Here is a 19901-nt window from a genome sequence, read left to right as displayed (position 1 = left end):
AGAGCATTGAGAACCGCCTCATGTTGTTATTCTTCCTTTTTTTTTATAAAAGGAAAAGAGTTTTTTCAGAGCCTTCTGTTTAAGTTAAAGTTCACATACATAGTATGTTTCTTAAAATGTTTATCAAAGCTTTAAAGTTTTCTTTAAAAAGTGCCTAAGTCTCATGTTTTTAAGCATACTGAATTACTAATAAATAGCATTAGGAAATATCGGCATCTTTATTCATCATTACTTTACAGTTTATGAATATTATAAAATATCAATGGAATGCAAAAATCTCTTCTTTAAGACAGCAATTACCTCTAGAAATGACTAATTTTTGAAATATTTTTAATTGTGAAAATTTTCAAACATATCAAAATTAGAAAGATTAGTAACACACGTCTGTCCATCACCTTGACTCATCAGTTATCAAGAATTTGCGGCACTCGTTTCATCTATGCCTTTTAATCTTGTTGCTTGAAGTATTTCAAAGCAGAGCTGAGACTTGATATCATTTCACCTCTACATATTTCAGTATGTATCTCTTAAAAGTTGGACATTTTCTTACCTAACCACAATGTCATTATTCTTTATAAATTAACAATGAGTCCTCAGTGTCATTTAATACCTAGTTGTCTCAAAAAATCTTTTTAAAGTTCATTTGTGTTAATAAGAAACCAAAGGAGTCTCATACATTACATGTGGTTTTTATATATTCCTTCAGTGATCCAGGGAACACCCTCCTCCCTGTCTTTGTTGTTTCTGGTTTTGTTTTGTTGTATGCCATTGACTTGTTGAAGAAACTTAATTGATTGTCTTGTAGATTATCCCACATGCTTTTATTTGTCTGTTTGCTTTTTCATGATGCCATTTAACTTGTGTCTCTATTCGCCAGATTTTCTTTTAAAATGAAGTTAGATGTAAAGTCTTGATTAGACTCAGTTTCAGCATTTTGGGGGGTAAGAATACTTTACAGGTGGTACTATATCGTCCATATTTTATCATATCAGACAACTCATAATGTCTGATCTTTGGATTCAGGCAGTGAATCTGATCCCTTCGTTTTGAAATTCCTCTTCAGTCTTTCACCTAGTGGTTTCACCTAGTGGTTTCAAATACTGATGATCTTTGTCTAAATCCACTAGGAATGACCATTTGTTTGGGGAATTATACTTTTGAAGTTTAATCCACACTTTTGAAGGTGTGAAGACTGTTGATGTTCTCTCTTCCATTTAAATCCATTTCAGTTTATACTTCAATTACACTTTTAAAAATGAAACTCCTTTAAAAACAGAATGTATAGGCTAAAAAAGGGGGAATCATTTAATCATATCATGCATAGCAGTGTTGTTGTGTCATATAGCTAAAGTCTAAATAGGTGACTGGGATAACAATTCAGTTTTTTTGATCACCTTATTTACCTCTACACTGTTGAATATTAGTGCAAGCAATAACCTAGCATTTCACCAAGTGTGCACCAATGGAAATTAGCCCATCAAGATTCTTCCCTAGCCCTCCAAAAATAAGAGAGTCTCTGGAGTTCAGTAAACTTGGGAACTGTTTACTATACCCTCCTTCCTGGAGAAAACATTGTGAGAAGTCCTTCCAGAAACAATCTGTTTAAAACTAACATTTCTCAAATTTCTTTGACTGTGACATCCTTTTGTCATTAGTCAACTTTTAATCTCTAACATTCTTTTTTTTATATATATAGCAAAGGTGGAAATTTATTGAAGAACAAGTATAGACTCCCACGTGTGGAAAGGGAAAGAGTCCCCTAATCTCTAACATTCTTGAGACAAATCTGATCTAGGCCGGATCGAGGTCTTGAAAAGATTTCAGCCCCTTCAGTCTCTAGTCTCTGTGCTTTTGCCTACTTGTTAGCAATTCCTTTCTGGGGGAATTGCTTCCCTGTCTTCTCATTCCATAATAGGAAAGGAGCTGATCTCAGGGAAGAAAAGGAGCCGACCACTAAAATATAGAATACCATTCTTTTTGTGTTTGGCAGTATTAAGTGTCTAATTTATGTTTGTATGTCATATCTCTAACAGGATGACTTAATATTAGAAAGTCTATCAAAGTATGGTTGAAATTACTGCATTATTTGATATATTGCTATATAATAAGTTCAGTGCATTACTTTTTAATAGAAAATTGGCTGATTTCTTTGTTAGCTGGAATGTTTGGCTGAAATATGGCTAAAATAGAAAAAAAATGTGATTGCATAGACTTGGAAATACTGCTTATGATTATTCTTTCTCTTCCCTTAAACAGAAATGTACACTTTGCAGTCAGCCCGGTGCTACTATTGGATGTGAAATAAAAGCCTGTGTTAAGACTTACCATTACCACTGTGGAGTACAAGACAAAGCTAAATACATTGAAAATATGTCACGAGGAATTTACAAGTAAGAGAACAATTGTTCATTTTCCATTGTCAGTAAGTAACTGCCCTTAAACAGATGGCATTTAGTTTACTTAATCATTATTTTATTTTTATTTTTATTTTTTAAATATATTTTATTGATTTTTTACAGAGAGGAAGGGAGAAGGATAGAGAGTTAGAAACATCGATGAGAGAGAAACATCAATCAGCTGCCTCCTGCACACCCCCTACTGGGGATGTGCCCACAAGCAAGATATATGCTCTTCACCAGACTCAAATCCGGAACCTTTCAGTCCACAGGCCAATGCTCTATCCACTGAGCCAAACCAGTTTCGGCCTAATCACTATTTTACGTGGTATTTAGCAAAGTATAGAATACTGAGGACTCTATATAAGAAATGAGTACTGCAAATAGCATTTTCCTCTAACTATACATCCCTGAATTAGCCTTCATTCAACTTGTTTTTATTATGATTACTATGTGCCAGCCATTGTACCAGGATTTGAGCTTACAAAAGTGATCAAAATAGATATGGATTGTGCCTTCATGAAGCTTATAGTCTAGTGAGAGAGACATATTAATTCAGTGGCCACATGCTAAGTATACAATTACAAACTACATAAGTACTTTAAAGGGTACATTACCAAGCACTGTGAGAATACATAACAAGGAGGACCTTACCTAGCTCAGAGTGTTTAGGAATTTCCTTAAGACACAGTGCTTGAGCTGAGATATGAAGGGTGAAAATGAATGTGGGGGTGTTGGGAAAGTGTTGTAGGCAGAGAGTGGTACAGAAGCAAGAATACAAATGGGGAGGTGAGTTAGGCTACTGCTGAGGGTCCAGGTGACAATTGTTGGGAGCTTAGAATAGGATAGGGTTATGAAGATACAAATCAAAAGACACTCAGAAGAATGATGAAAGAGTAAACTTTGGCGGTTTGAGATTATAAGCTACCGTCTTTTTTATGGGTCTTCCATGTGCTGCATTGGGCTAGTGCAGAGGTCGGCAAACTCATTACTCAACAGAGCCAAAATATCAACAGTATGACGATTGAAATTTCTTTTGAGAGCCAAATTTTTTAAACTTAAACTTCTTCTAATGCCACTTATAGACTCGCCCAGGCCATGGTATTTTGTGGAAGAGCCACACTCAAGGGACCAAAGAGCTGCATGTGGCTCACTAGCCGCAGTTTGCCTGCCACGGGGCTAGTGTTATCAATGTGCATCTATAATGGTTCCATGTATTTAATTGAATGGGGAATAAGTTGGTAGGGATCCCTGAATTTTATTTGCCTGTGCAAATTATAAAGCATTTCCTTACTCTAACATTCTCAGTATGCAATGAACCAGTGACTTGGGGCCTACTCTTCTGTGTACAAAACAATTTACATAAGCAATCACCGTGTCATTTGAGTTTCTGCATGAGGTGCTAATGCTGTATTATAAAATTTGCAAAACCTTGTTTAATAATAAAGGCACAGATGATTTTCAAGTGAGTTTTATAAAGCCTTTATGGAACAAGTAATTCCAGTATTATTTAAAGAGGTCCACCTGGCACAGAGCAAAAGATGGAAAACCTCTTGGTTCATTCTGTGAAACTTGCATAATTGTGGCACCAAAATTGACAAAAATAACATTTAAAACAAAACAGAAACTATAGACCCGTCTAATTTTATAAATATATATACCAAAATCCTAAGTAAAATATTATAAAATCAAGTGCTGTATTCTAACAATTTAAAGACTGTTCAAAATTAGGCAGTATATTAATGTGGTCCATTATAATTAATAAAGAAAAATCTTTATCACCTCCTTATAGTGAAAGGACATTTGCTACCATTTAATGTCCATGAATTTTAAAGTTAACAAGAGTGCTATTGATAAGCTAGGAATCTTAATAGAGTGTTTATGAGAAAACAACAGCAACTAGCTTATTTAGTGTTAAAGGGACAATGGTCCTTATTCATGGTTGCGCCTCAGAATCACCTCGGGGAGGATAGGGCCCTCTTTAGAAATGTTCTTTGCCTGGACCCCATCCTCAAAGATTTAAATTCAGTAGGCAGAGACCCAAACTATGTATTTTTATGACTCCCCATGTGATTTTCATGTTCATCTCTAATTGAGAACCACTATACTATCATACTTTCATTCAGATCAGGAACAAGACAAGGTGCCAACTACCAACATTGTTTTCAGTGTTCTTCTGGAGGGTTAAGCCAATTTAGCAAGAATAGGAAGGAAAACGTATTGATATAATAAATATTGTGAAGGAGAAAAGCTGTCGGTGTTTTTGATGCCATTATCTTCAAGAAAATACGAAGGAATCAATTCTGAATTTATTAAACTTAATTCCTCAGTAAGGCTAATGCATATGAGGTGAATTTTTAAAAACAATTGCAATAATAACTAGTTAGATATGTAAAAGAAATAGCCATGAGTTGGTTATAAGCATGTGAAAAACTGTTAACCTTATTAGTAATTAAGGTAATGCAAATTAAAACAAGATCTTAGCAATTTTTGCTTATCAGATGGGCAAAGATTAGTAGAATTCATATTAGCTAATGTTAGCTAGGTTCTAGAGACCCAGGCATTCTCAAGGGATGTTCAGGTAGAAAGTAAATTGGTTCAACTTTTTAGGAGAGCAGTTTATCATTGGAGACCAAATCTTGAAATAATGCATTTGCTACTAGACTATTTGTAGGGATTTTTCTCAGGGAAATGAACAGACAATATAGTACAAAGATAAATGTGCAAGAGTGTCATTGTATTATTGTTAATGATTACTGCCATATCCACTAGAGCATTTTAGAATCAACTATACTAAGGACTGACCAGGTTCCCATAGGTGGCTTCAATCTACTCAAGACAGGAACTGTAGCATGCCAGCAGGGTAGCATCAAATATTCCACTTCTGTGGGAGTCCTTGCAGTAGTCAGAATAGCAGTACAGCTCAGGACTAATAAGATCTGATCCAGCCAAAACCGGTTTGGCTCAGTGGATAGAGCGTCAGCCTGAAAGGTCCCAGGTTCGATTCTGGTCAAGGGCATGTACCTTGGTTGTGGTCACATCCCCATTAGGGGGTGTGCAAGAGGCAGCTGATTGGTGATTTTCTCTCATCAATGTTTCTGACTCTCTTCCTTTCTGTGAAAAATCAATAAAATATATTTTTAAAAAATAATAATGGCAGCTATTAAAAAAAAAAAAAAAAAAAAGACCTGATCCACAGGGAGTGGGCATGGGATCCACCACCTTGCCTTAAAAGCCTCAGACCCCATCATAGCCAGTGCCTCTTATAAGTTATATAGGCATAGGTAATTTTCAGGTTATATCATAAAGAGAACCAAAGATAGCTTCTTATCAGAATATTTATAATTCTCCCAATGATGATAGGGTCTACCAATTTGAGGGTAACATAGCTTAGTAAAATAATTGACACCCATCCATTTCTTTAAAGTTGCCAGAGGAACAGAGGCAGAGAGTTAACCAAAGGTGAAATTTTCATGCAGAATGGGAAAAGATTTTTTGTCAATCTTTTATCCTCAATAGCAAAATAAACCAGAATGTTCATTAGGAGACTTAATAAATTTTAGTTCATGCATTTAGTGGAATACTATGCAGCAGTTAAGAAATGAAGTAGCTCCATGCATAGAATTGTGAAGAGGTATTTCTGTGATAGAATAAGGGGGGAAATAAGTTGTAGGTGTGTACAATATATGTGTATATTTTCATATACATAGAAAAATTTGTTTATTCAGTAAACAGTTGTTACCTCTCATTCATTGCAGAGGGATGGAGGTGAAGAGGCAATTTTATATTCTCTTTTATACTGTGGTATTTGAATAGTTTTATGAGTAATACATCATTATTTAAAGTAGCCATTAATATTTTAACATAACAGACCCATTTAAGCATCTAAAATTCGATATATGGAGAATTTGTATGTTTAAATTTTAATTTTATTTAGGTATTTTTTATTATAAGAGTTATCTGTTTTTATTTTGGGGAAGAAATGAAAAATATAGGTAAGGAGAAACATTTAATGTCAACTTTAATTCTATCACCAGAAATAACAATTTTAAATCTTGGAATACTTTCTTCAGACATTTGTGTGATCATAAATATGTGTATATTTGTTTTTTTTTTTAATATTTTATTATACTGTTTTATAAAATCTCTTTTTCACTTACTATCCCCATGACGTTTTTTTCTGTGACATTAGTTTTACATCACTATTTTAATGGTTGCATGATATTCCATTGCATTGATATATCAGATTGTTTAATCAACTCCTTTCTTATAGACATTTATTTAGTTTATACTTTTTAACTATTAGAAAACCATGTTGCAGAGACCATCTCTAAACAAAAATATTTGCACTAGGATCCATGATGATTTGAATGGCTCTTTTTTATTTTTTTTACATTTAAATGTATTTCTAAAATCTGCTTATAATGTGGATTCCAGATTATTTTATCATAGAGACCATTGAGTTCAAATGATAGTCCATATGTATATAGTACTTTAGGGAAAGAAGCGTAGGCAAATGGGAAATACAAGGAGGAATATTTCTGAATGAAATGTCTTCATTCTATGTAGCTTGTTTTAACCAGCCTTTTCTGGATCCTGAATATATTCATATTTAAAAGGCAAGGGAAAATAATATAGTTGCCGGGGCTAACCAGCAGACCCTGAGTGATGGATGAATAATTACTCTGACACACATTTCTGTGAAAGAGAGGGCTAAGGGACAGCCTGGTTAAAGAAACCAGACATCCCCGTTCACCTGCCTCCTTAGGCTTTTACTGTAGCAACAGCTTGAACTAAAATTAACTTCTAGATGCTATTAGCAGGGTAAATATCATTAAGAAAACACATACATCTGCAGTGTCCTTTAAGCAAGAACGTCTGGAGTCTAAACATAAAGATTCCAGTAAAACACCAGAGGCTCAGGCTTATTTGGAAAAGTCAAGGCAGGGTCTGCCACTTTTGGCCAGGTTCCCCTAGGGGCCTCCAACCTTTCGAAGATTCCTCTTTACAAACTTGCCAACCAAGTCCTATGCTTCCTCACAAGTAATGATTGTTTTTAATCCTATTTTATTATCTTTATTCTTAACTATTTAAATATGTATTTTTTAAATGTCAATCTCCCACCGTAAAAAAGTAAGTTCTGTAACAGCAGTTATCTTGTTTGACCAATCGACAAATAGCTGTGGCCTTGATATCTAGACCGGTGAAGGACATGTAATGGGCCCATGGAAAATAGTACTTGAGTGAAAAAGTAATCCCACAAAAAAGATTAAACTTTGTTTTAATAACAAAGGGCTTATCCTTTTAGATAAAACTCTATTATAAAAATATTCAAAAGTATACTTTATTTTGTATACTTTTGAATATTTTATACTATATAATTCTCTATCTCAGGGACACTAAGTTATTATCATAATTATTTCATCTGTGCTTTAATATACCCAGATTAAAACATATTATGTAGGTCAGCAGTTGCCAACCAGTAACCCACGAATCACAGGTGGTCCATGAGGTCCGAAAGGTTGGCAACAGCTGATCTGGAGTATATTAAAGCAGAATCCCAGAGTTTATCATTTTATCCCTACATACTTCAATATGCATCTCTTTAAAATATGGGTGTTCCTTACTTAATCACTATGCCATTGTCATACTTTTTAAAATAAGTTCTTTGCATCATATCATATATTCAGATCACATTTCTCCAGTTGTCATAAAAGTATCTTTTTAGATTTGCTTTGCTCAAATCTCAATACATACATTGCATTTGATGGATGTGTCTCTTGAGTCTCAAGATCTTAATTTAGAGAAATCTCTGCTTCATGTCAATTTTTGCCCCTACTTGTTGAAGAACCTCAATAAGTTGTCCTCTAAAAGTCTTACATTCTAGATTTTTCTGTTTGCTTTAAAAAAAAAATTTTATTTATTTCAGTGAGGAAGTGGGAGGGAGAGAAATATCAATGAAGAGGGAATATCATTGATTGGCTGCCTCCTGTACAACCCACACTGGGGATCAAACCCGTAACCCGGGCATGTGCCCTGACCGGGAATTAACCTGTGACTTCCTAGTTCATAGGTCAATGCTCAGCCATTGAACCATGGGCAGTTGGGCTCTATTTGCTTTTTTAATGAGGCCATTACCTCATTTCTCTTCCCCTCCATATTTCCCATAAACTGTAAGTTGGTTCAGAGGTTTAATTATATTCGGGTTATATTTTGGGGAAGATACTTCATAGCTGCAGTATGTAGGAATCTCACTCTTGATATCTGAACTCATGATTCCCAATGTTCAGTGTTTGAAGAGTATAAATTCTCCATAGTTCTTTGAAAAAGTCTATACTAATAACAGTTTAATATGCTAATTAGACCAGACATCTTTTAGACCTCCTTCCAGACAAAGCCATGGTGTTAGGGGCTAAGGCATAGGCGGTTATGGATGATTAGGCTGGCAAAGGAGAGCAGTTACGGGGTGATCAGGCTGGCAAGGGAGCAGTTAGGGGGCGATCAGGCTGGCAGGCAGAGGCAGTTAGGGGTGATCAGGCCAGCAGGGGAGCTCAGTTAGGGGGATCAGGCTGGCAGGGTAGCAGTTTTGGGAGCGATCAGGCTGGCAGGCAGAAGCAGTTATGGGGCAGTCAGGCTAACAGGGGAGAATGTAGTGGGTGATCAAGCTAGCAAGGGAGCAATTAGGGACATCAAGCCGGTAGGGGAGCAGTTAGGGACATCAGGCTGGTAGGGGAGCAGTTAGGGGGCAATCAGGCTGGCAGGGGAGAATTTAGTGGTAATCAGGCTAGCAAGGGAGCAATAGGGGCATCAGGCCGGCACATAAAGATGGTTAGGGGTGATCAGGCAGGCAGGCAGGCGAGTGGTCCTGGATTGCAAGAGGGATGTCCAACTGCTAGGAGTCGGACATCCCCTGAGGGATCCTGGATTGGAGAAGGTGCTGGCCAGGCTGAGAGACCTTCCTCCCGCACCCCATTCATGCATGGACCTCTAGTTTTGAAAATAAAAGAGTAATAAGCAAAACTAGGACAGAAGCCAGTTGTTATTGTTGTTCCCCCACAACCCCATGCCTACCTTTTATTCTATGTACACGTTAGAAACTTCTCATGTTAAACTCAGTTCTAGATCATTTGTGGCTGATGAATTCCTAAATGATCATCTTTTATCCATTGCTGACCACAAGAGGGCATCCACTGAACATTTTTTAAGAATTATTCTATCTTCTCATCTTGTGTACAGTTATGCGCCACCTAAGGATGTGAATATGTTCTGAGAAATGGGTGGCTAGGCAATTTCATCTTGTACAAAAATTATAGACTTCATTTATACAAACCTAGATGGTATAGTGTACTACACACCTGGGTTGTATGTTATGTCATGTTGCTCCTAGGCTACAAGCATGTACAGCATGTTACTCTATAAAACAACACAAGATTAAAACAAGCACAAGAGAAAAGGATGCAATCAAAAGATACTGTAAACATGAGATGTATGAGGTTGCTGCCTGCATAATACAACATACTATTTTACAGCAAACTTTCTTTTAATAAGTGGAAAGAGTACACTCTAACTTAACAATAAAAAGTGCAGTGTAGTAAATACAAAAACCAGTAACATAGTCCTTTATTATTATCAATTGTTAAGTACTGTACATAATTATGTGCTATACTAGAAGCCCAGCGTGTGAATTTGCGTGGCCTCACCCACCTACATGCTCCCCGCCACGCTTGCAGCACCACCCACCCGCACCAATCTTTGGTTGGTATGGCATTAGGGCCACTGGGTTTTTATGATTTAGATTTTTATGCAATTGACAGTACAGTAAGTTTGTTTACACTATTATCATCACAAACGTGAAGAACGTGTTGCATTATGATGTTATGGTGGCTATGATATCACTAGGCAATAGGAATTTTTCAGCTACATTATAATCTTATGGAAGCACCTTCCTATATGTGGTCTGTCATAGACCTAAGCATTGTTATGCAGCACATATTGTAATTTATCTAAAACTGAACTCAGATCAGCCCGTCCTTTGATTATAGTAGGGTTGGTTAGCTATAAATAAATATATTGGTACATATATATTAAAGTGGCTAAACCCTGGTCCAAAATCGCCTGCATTGCTATCTTCATAAAAAACACACACAATGAATTTCAATTATACTGTGTCTTCTGAGTCCAAATAAAATATCGTTGAAACTACATGATGTCAAAGTATCACTCCAGAGATTATTTACTAATTTTATTTTTCTATTTATTTATTTATTTTAAATAAGTTTTTATTGTTCATATTATTACAAATGTTCCTTTCCCCCCCCCCCCCACCATTGCTCTCCTCCACCAGGTTCCCACCCCACCCTCTGCCCTTTCCCCACTCCCCATTGTCCTCATCCATAGGTGCACAGTTTATGTTCAGTCTCTTCCCACGCCCCCCTCTCCCCTTTTCCCCAAGAATCGTCAGTTCACTCCCCTTCCATACCTCTGATTCTATTATATTCAACAGTTACTATTGTTCATCAGATTTTTTTTTTTAATTTCCTTGGTTTTTAGATTCACTTGTTGATAGTTACGTATTTGTTGTTCATAATTTTTATCTTTGTTTACTTTCTCTTCTGAAAGAACCCCCTCCAGCAATTCATATAATTCTGGTTTGGTGTTGATGAACTCCTTTAGCTTTTTTTTTTATTAGTGAAGCTCTTTATCTGACCTTCGATTCTGAGTGATAGCTTTGCTGGATAGATTATCTTTGGCCGTAGGTTCTTACTATTCATCACCTTGAATATTTCTTGCCATTCCCTTCTGGCCTGCATGGTTTCTGTTGAGAAGTCAACTGACAATCGTATATGTGCTCCTTTATAGGTAACTACCTTCTTTGCTCTTGCTTCTTTTAATATTCTCTCTTTGTCTTTTGCTCTTGGAATTTTAATTATGATGTGTCTTGGTGTGGTCCTCTTTGGATTCCTTTTGTTTGGAGTTCTGTGCGCTTCCTGGACTTGTAAGTCTAATTCTTTCACCAGGTGGGGGAAGTTTTCTGTCACTATTTCTTTCAGTATGTTTTCAATATCTTGCTCTCTCTCATCTTCTGGGACCCCCATAATTCTGATGTTGGTTCGCTTGAAGTTGTCCCAGAGGTTTCTTACATTATCTTCGGTTGTCTGGATTCTCTTGCCTTCTAGCTTCTGTGGAGGAGTGTCTTCTGGCTCTGAGTCCAAATAAAATATCAGATGTTCCAAATCTTTGACTTGATTCTTGCGATCTTCCCTTCTGTTTTTAGGACTCTGTAAAATATTTTTTATTTCAGACAATGTATTCTTTATTTCTTGTTGATCCCTTATCATTTCTTAATGACTCCTTATTAATTCTAGTTGATCTCTTTTCATATCCTCATAGGTCTTATCCATCTTTTCTAGGCAATCCTTGAAAAACCTTATAAGCGTAGATTTGAACTCTATATCCAGACGCTTTTTGTCCTCCATTTCTTTCGTTTGTGATCTATTTTGTTGTCGCATTTCGCAGTTACAGATGGGATGGGGTTTCAGGGTGGAGCCTGCAGCTTTGGCTTCCGTCAGCCCTGCCCTATGCGGGTCCTTCAGTGCTCGCTGCCAGCGCCTCTGAGAGAAAGGTGCCCTCGATTTTCGCCTGCTGCCAAACAGTCTATGCTCTCCCACAATGAGCCCGGTATTGGGGTTCAGTTCAGTTGGAACTGGAGTTGGAGGTGGTGTTCAGAGCAGTCTGGAGCCCCTGTCTCCTTCCGGCCAGGGCAATCCCATGGCACAGCCTATCGTCCCTTCTCTGCGCACAGTGTGCGCTCCTCCGGGACCTCCTTTCGCCGCTCCTCCGGGGTTCTGCCTTACAACCCGGCTCCCTATGGCTGAGCCTGAGTCCCCGGGGTCTGGCCTAGAACTGGGGTTCAGAGCAGTCGGGGGCCCAGCACAGTCGGAGTTTTATCTCCTTTCCGCTAGGGAAGGCCCGCCAGGTATTCCGCCTCCCCTCCTCTCTGGCTCCATCTTCTCCGCACCACGTCTCCGTACCTTGGGCTTTTCCAGCTCCTCCGCGCCTCCTCCTGGTTTTCTCCTTGCTTCTCGCTGTAGAATTTCCAGTCAGTCAACCTTCCTGTAGTTCTGGGCAATGTCCGTTTTATATTTTAGTTATATTTTATTGAAATTGTTGTGTGCGGCTGCGGCTAGGTGTTCACCTGGGCGCAGCCATCTTGGATCCTCCTATTTACTAATTTTAAAGGGGAAAACCTATCTTTACAATGGATCACTCTGGCTGTCACCAACATCGCAACCAAATTATCAAACAGCATCACTAAAATGGAACATTCTGAAATTACATGCCTCCTGAAGTATGTAGGATTGCATACAAAAAAATTGAACCTAAAGCTAATCAAGCCTTTGGGCTTTATTTCCAATTGATAGGAAATATGGTGTGAAGGAATACCAAAGAACAGTACCACGATTAGACAAATCCAGAATGTAGTATAGCTGACAAGGTGTCTAACGCTTCTCAAAAGAGTAGCATGGGGGAAATTTTTTTGAGGAACCAGTCTAGATTAAGAGAGACATAACCAAATGCAGTTCCTGGAAAATTGTCCGGTGATTCATAAAGTTATTGTAATGAAGACCAGGACACTAATGCAAAGGCATTTGAAGAGTTTGAATAAAATTGTCACATGAGATCTTGAACAGAAAGCAATCTATCTATCTATCTATCTATCTATCTATCTATCTATCTATCTAAAAGCCAAGCAGCCGGAACAGTGGAACACCCAGAATGGCCAGTCGCTATGAACATACACTGCAGCGGCCAATCAGCCCATTGGGGACCCCAATTGCCCCCCTCAGCCTCCCACAGCCCCTTACCTCAACCAGCCAACCGGCCCGGCCCCCATTGGCCCCCATCAAGGAACCGCTGCAGGCTCTGCAGCAGCGGCTCTCAACCTGTAGGTCACGACCCACAGGTTCAGAACCACTAGCAGGGTCGCCTAAGACCATCAGAAAACAGATATTTACATTACAATTCATAACACAAAATTATAGTTATGAAGTAGCAACGAAAATAATTTTATGATTGGGGGTCACCACAATGTGAGGAACTATTTTAAAGGGTCGCAGCATTAAAAAGGTTGAGAACAGCCGAAACCGGTTTGACTCAGTGGTAGGGTGTCAGCCTGCGGACTGAAAGGTCCCGGGTTCAGTTCCGGTCAAGGGCATGTACCTTGGTTGCGGGCACATCCCCGGTGGGGGGGAGGGGTGCAAGAGGCAGCTGGTCGATGTTTCTCTCTCATCGACGTTTCTAGCTCTCTATCTCTCTCCCTTCCTCTCTGTAAAAAATCAATAAAATATATATATATATTAAAAAAAGCAATATTATTAAAAAAAAAAAAAAAAAGTTGAGAACCACTGCTTTAGATAGAAATGGACCTGTATGTAACTAATTGTGAAGTGTTTTTAAGGGTGAATGAGGAAACCCATATTTTAAACCTCATCCACAACCTCATCCACTAATGAAATAAATATATTCTCATGAACAGAAGCAAAACATTTAGATTTTTTTTTTATTTTTCATCATTGTAGACTATATTGTAAAAATCATAGTGGAAATGATGAAAGAGATGAAGAAGATGAGGAACGAGAGAGTAAAAGCCGGGGAAGATTAGAAATTGATCAGCAACGACTAACTCAGCAGCAACTTAATGGAAACTAGGTATGAAAGTTAATTATATCGGATCTATTGTCAGAATACAATACACATTGATAAAAACGTTGAAATAATGGTGTGCGGTATGATTTTTTTAATGCTATTATGTTTAATTGAGCATGTCACTAGAATGCTGAGGACTGTGTGAGCTTGCATAGTTTTTTAAACTAGCGGATTTTGTAACAGTAAAAACAAGCTATCTGCTTTATCAATAAATGTAATTGTAATGTCAAATCAGTAAAATATCCTCCCTCCTCAATAACATTATATTTATTGTGTTCCCCTCAAGCATCATATTTTACATTTTTTTATCATCTTTTAAACAGGTTCATGGGACAGAGTTAGAAAACTGGGAATGAATAAGACATCCATAACTACTATTCTCTTTTCACTGTTTTCTAAAATCAAAAAGGGTTTGTAACTTTTTACTGCCCAACTCTTAGATCCTTCATTGAACTGTCTAAAAATGTCTTGTTTGTTTTATGAGCCTTCTTCATTAGATGGCAGAGTTTGACATGTCGATATTACATAGCTGTAGTTTGCAGTTTCTGGGAAGCAATTGAAACACTATTAACCCTGTGTATAGTGTCAACAGTTAAAGCAGATATTGCAATGAAGTAAGCTATATTTCTGTACTGAACAAAGTTCTGTTTAGAAGTCTGAGTTTGTTTAGTGGATTCATACTCAAGGGTAAGCATAAGCAAATTTCACCTTACAGTGCAAACACGCCTCTGGTCGCAACACATGGGAATTTGTGAATTTTTTTTCACACTCAAGTAATGAAGGCTAGAAATGAAGAGAACTTTCTTTTTCTCTTGGCTTTGACAGCAACTACTAAATATTTCTTCCAAGAAGTGTGCTAAAGCATTTCATTTGGTTCCTGTAAAGTTGTTCTCACTGACCAGCATGGACTCAAGCAACTGGTGATTATAAGCTATGAGCTCCAGTGCTTATGCCAAAATCCTCTTGACAGTAAACCTCTTCTTTTATCATGTTATATAAAGAGCTTCTAGCAAAATTATTGGATCCTTTCAAGTTTAAACTAACATTTGGCAACAACAAATTAAACCTCTTTAAGATTTAAAGGGTTACCACTCACTAAGGACTTTTAGCCACCATGTCTGAAACCCATTCCTCTCAAGTGCCGTGTTGTGTGGAACACTTCATATATTGGCCCAAAGTATGTAAGGAGATCTCATGTGCTCTAGGAGTAAAAAACAGTCTTTGCATAAAACAGTATTTATTTTTTTAATTTTGTGACCACTATGTTAGAAACTTTATTTAATATTTTTTAATGTTTTCATTCAGTGCTTTGCTTATCTATTAAATTGGCTTTTGTGCCCTACTTTTCCTCTAGTAGGGCTTGGTGTTGTTTTATGGATCATCAGGATTGTTTCTCAAAGCCTAAGAATCCAGCCTTTTAGAAAGGATTTTCACACTGGCATTTCTAGCTAGTGATACTTTCTTCCATTTATCTTCTGAAGCACATTTATATATTTCTTTATGGCAAAACCAAAAACTTTAGTTGTGATCTGCCTAATATTACCATAACACCTCATTATCAAGGGTAGGGATTTCTGAATGATTAGTTAACCTACCACATTAAAGCAAATTAGCAAACCAGAAGAAATCATGTTAACATGACTGTGCATCAAGATTTTTGTATCTTATGGGAAACCATTTTTAAGATATAACAGGTGGAAAATTACACTGTGCTTAATGACTGATTTTTTTAACTGCTAGTCCCTTAAAGACACATTTGTCAAGTGTGTATTCACACATTTACTTAAATCAAGGGACTCTATGATTGCTTTATTTTAACCATTTTTTATTATTTTTAGAAGGAAACTAGCTTTAGTAGTGGGTTGCTCTCCCTATATGTTTTGTTCTTCTTGCTCTAAATATGCCATTGGATTTTTTGTATGTATGTGATGAATTTACAAAATTCACCATGACTTGAAGTGCAACGACAGATCAAGATGTTTGTTTACCAAGCTATGTGACTTTTCCCAAAGGGATCTGTACTTTATTTCCTTACAGCAGCTTGAAACCCATTATTTTAAATCTTTGAATCACTGTGTCTAGATCCTTTTTACATTGTATGCCATCGATTTACCCGTGAGACAATAGAGCACCTTCATTTTTGGACAACTACTGTAATGATGTTTTTAGGAAAAATGGAAGGTGCCAGGGGTAATAATGGCCAGTCAATAATCATGTAATAGACTTCAAATACTATAGTTGTTAGTTGATGGATTTGTTATGTAATCCAGTGTATGACTTTGTATGGGTTTGTTCAACCCTTTCTCTGCCACTAGCAACCAGAATAGCACTTTACCTTTTGGTTGGCTAGGTAAGTGGCTGGCTACCTATTTTTCTCACTGTGGTGTGATTGGCTAAATAGTCTTTCATTAAAAGTTGAAATGTAAATTGAAGTCACATGAAAAAATCAACTTTGATTGTAAACCTCCGATATTTTTATTTTCTATCCATATTTGTCACATGCTGAGTAAAAGTGCCTTACAATGTAAAAATTGTACAGTACTTATGTTCCCAAGTAGCATCATCATCTTCTGGGTAGTACATTGTGGTATGAATATTTAGAAAAATGGACCTCAGCATTGTATTTACTGTTCATCTCTTAAGTCCTTAACTGTACTTTTAATAAGCATGACATTATTTGATAAGTATATAACATTTACATCATTTCAGAAAATACTGCCATGACTGTGTTTTTACAGATATTTTAGCTTGAAATTTTAAGCAACTTTTCTTTTTTCCTTTTCTCTTTCCCCCCCCCCTATTTTTGTTTTGTTTTTGTTATTGATATTAAACAGTGTAATCTTTGCAAGCGTATATTGAAGATTATTCTGGAGCATTTATTGCCTTACCAGAAATGTTAGTAAGAAATGTTCTTTAGAGTAGAAAGATAGACCTGAGTTTCTATACTTTAATAAGAGCTCTTTGTTCCTGGGATGAGGGGGGGAGTGAATTTTACTTTCATCTCAATTTATTAAAAACCCACAACTGATACATTTATTTCAAAAGTCAGCAATTTTAGAATTTCAGATAGTACTTGCTCAGGAGTACATGCTACTCAAGATATTAAGAGAATAACAAGCTATATAGATCTACTGTTGAATCAGAATCTATGTACTTGAACAAATGTGTGAATCTTAAATATCTCAAAGCAAAAGAAAAGTGTTCTTCCAGAATGTTGCTTTTTTTAAAAAAAGCGCTCAAGTTAGACCAAGGTATATAGTTTTGTTCTAACAGACATTTAGGTTAGTTGTAAAGATAAGGAATGCATTAGGGGTCAAAATCAAACATTCCTCGCTTGTTATGTATATTTTGTTCCTATTATATTGGCTTTATTTTCAAAATTGTAGTTTGTAGAACTAGCTTCCTTTTATTGGTATTGCATATACTATTCATTCAATAAATGAGTTATGACTTTCATGTTTGTATGTATGTCTTTTTTGTGAAATGGTATAATGAAGCTTATTTGTAATAGCAATAGTATTGTGTTCCTTTTAGTCTTGCTTTATTAAATTTGAGTTTAGTTCAAAGTTTCACAACATAAAAGGTTTTATCATGGAGAGACAGCAATCTTTCAAGTACAATAGAACTGCATTACATTTTAGTTCTCTTTTTATTATATGATTCAGATACCATGACCTAAATCACATCCTCTACAACTTAGTTAAAAGGTGATTTTGAAAATAAACCAAAATTCCTAATATAGTTAATCAGATTGGTAATAAGGGTACAGGATTAATATCTTTGTCATGTAGGGATTTCACTTTATATTGTAGATTTAAATTTACTCCCTTTACCATAGACAGCTTGCTTCTAGTACAGTGCTCATATATTGAGTTGATTATATCCAGGTTAGAAATCAAAAGTTTTAATTAGTGGAATATGCTCATTCCATACACACAATTCCCAACCTGCCTTCCTACTCAAAGGGGGGGGAGGGGAATATCAAGCAATGTGTTCTGATTAATGATGGAACTATTTGATGGTGTGCTTTTCTGAAAATGTTACCTGATAGCACTTTGCACACACATGCATGTGTGTGTGTGTGTGTGTATAAAATCCATTATTTAGTTTCATTTTAATTACCACTATAAAATTATGGAGAAGCGATGTATGTGGTTTTCTTTAGCTGATTGAAACTATTGACAACTGGGTTGTTGTGTTTGTTTCTTTGTTTGGTGGTTTGCTTTGCTTTGGTTTTCAGCTGCAGTCAGCAATTGCTGAGGACATTCAAAAGCATAAATCTGGTAGAATTTCTTGGAGAATTCTATGGCCAGCAAATGGCCAGTTTGTCTTTGTAAGAGAAAACCCCAATCCATATTTTTTCAAAAATTATTTTATTTTATTACATTTTTAAAATTGAGAGGGATATGGAGACAGAGATTGAAACATCAGTGATGAGAGAGAATCATTTATCAGCTGCCTTCTGCATGCCCCACACAGGGGATTGAGCCCATAACCTGGGCATGTGCCCTGACCAGGAATCAAATGGTGACCTCCAGTTTTATAGGTCAACACTCAAACACAGCTACATCTTTTTTAAAAAATATATTTGTGCCAAAACTGGTTTGGCTCAGTGAATAGAGCGTTAGCCTGTGGACTGAAAGGTCCCAGGTTCGATTCTGGTCAAGAGCATATACTTTGGTTGCGGGCACATCCCCAATGGGGGGTGTGCAGGAGGTGGCTGGTCTATGATTCTCTCTCATCGATGTTTCTAACTCTCTATCCCTTTCTCTTCCTCTCTGTAAAAAATCAATAAAATATATATATATATATATTTTTTAAAACAAAGAAGCAACCAATGAATGCATAAATTGTTGACAAAGTGACTAATAGTCAATTATACTGGTCAATCAACATAAGTTTCTAAATAAAGAATAAACTGCTTGGCTGGGTATGGCTCAGTGGTTGAGTGTTGACCTATGAACAAGGAAATCATGGTTTGATTCCTGGTCAGGGCACATACCCCCGTTGCTGGATCCCCAGTAGTGGGTATGCAGGAGACAGCCAGTCAATGATTCTCATTATTGATGTTTCCATCTTACTCTCCCTTTCTCTTCCTTTCTGAAATAAATAAAAATATTTTTAAAGAATAAATTGAATGTAGTCAAGGGTGAATTGATGCCACATGAAAATTAGTTTTTTTCTAATTCTCAGAATCACATTTGGTGCTAATTAGGTGTTTATAACATTAGGCAAACAACTATTTTATTTTTTTTGAAAAGTTGTCAGATGTATAACATTACAAAAATAATCTTTAGCCAAAACCAGTTTGGCTCAGTGGATAGAGCGTCAGTCTGCGGACTGAAAGGTCCCAGGTTCAATTCCGGTCAAGGGCATGTACATTGGTTGCGGGCACATCCCCAGTAGGAGGTGTGCAGGAGGCAGCTGGTCGATGTTTCTCTCTCATTGACATTTCTAGCTCTCTATCTCTCTCCTTTCCTCTCTGTAAAAAATCAATAAAATATATATTAAAAAAATAAATAAAAAATAACAATCTTTAATGTTATACCAGTAACTCAATCTTTAATCATGTTTTCTTCCATTCTTTTTTCATATATTTATGAAATAATTAGATCTTTAAGGAGGAGCAACAAAACAGGATGTCTTCATTAGAGTTCTTTTTGTACTTTCAAACAGTAGGGGTCCTGGAGTCTGCTGGTATTTTCATTTCAGTGGTTAGCCAGACCATTTAACACAGGCTTATTTACAAATAGTCCTGATCCTTAAGCCTAATAGGCTAATGTTCTATATTTAGTATTG

The 19901-nt window shown here is 36.6% G+C and overlaps 1 protein-coding gene across 5 annotated transcripts in view; it reads left to right on the top strand.

Annotated features, from left to right (window-relative positions):
- The window catches only part of PHF6 (PHD finger protein 6), a 55750-nt gene extending 38192 nt beyond the window's left edge, over positions 1–17558 (top strand). For 4 of the 5 annotated variants that reach the window (XM_036443376.2, XM_045583505.1, XM_045583506.1 and 1 more), the window contains 3 exons: positions 2257–2390; positions 13976–14105; positions 14426–17558. In XM_036443376.2, the coding sequence (XP_036299269.1) occupies positions 2257–2390; positions 13976–14105 (264 nt within the window). In that variant the 3' untranslated portion in view covers positions 14426–17558. The remainder of the gene's footprint in view (positions 1–2256; positions 2391–13975; positions 14106–14425) is intronic. The other variant, XM_036443375.2, reaches the window with a different exon arrangement.
- The last annotated feature ends 2343 nt before the right edge of the window (positions 17559–19901 follow it).

This window comes from Pipistrellus kuhlii, unplaced genomic scaffold, assembly GCF_014108245.1.
Source record: "Pipistrellus kuhlii isolate mPipKuh1 unplaced genomic scaffold, mPipKuh1.p scaffold_m20_p_19, whole genome shotgun sequence".
In the NCBI taxonomy this organism is placed as follows: Eukaryota; Metazoa; Chordata; class Mammalia; order Chiroptera; family Vespertilionidae; genus Pipistrellus; species Pipistrellus kuhlii.
Note: the sequence above shows the minus strand (reverse complement) of the source record. Positions and strands in the feature narration are given on the sequence as shown.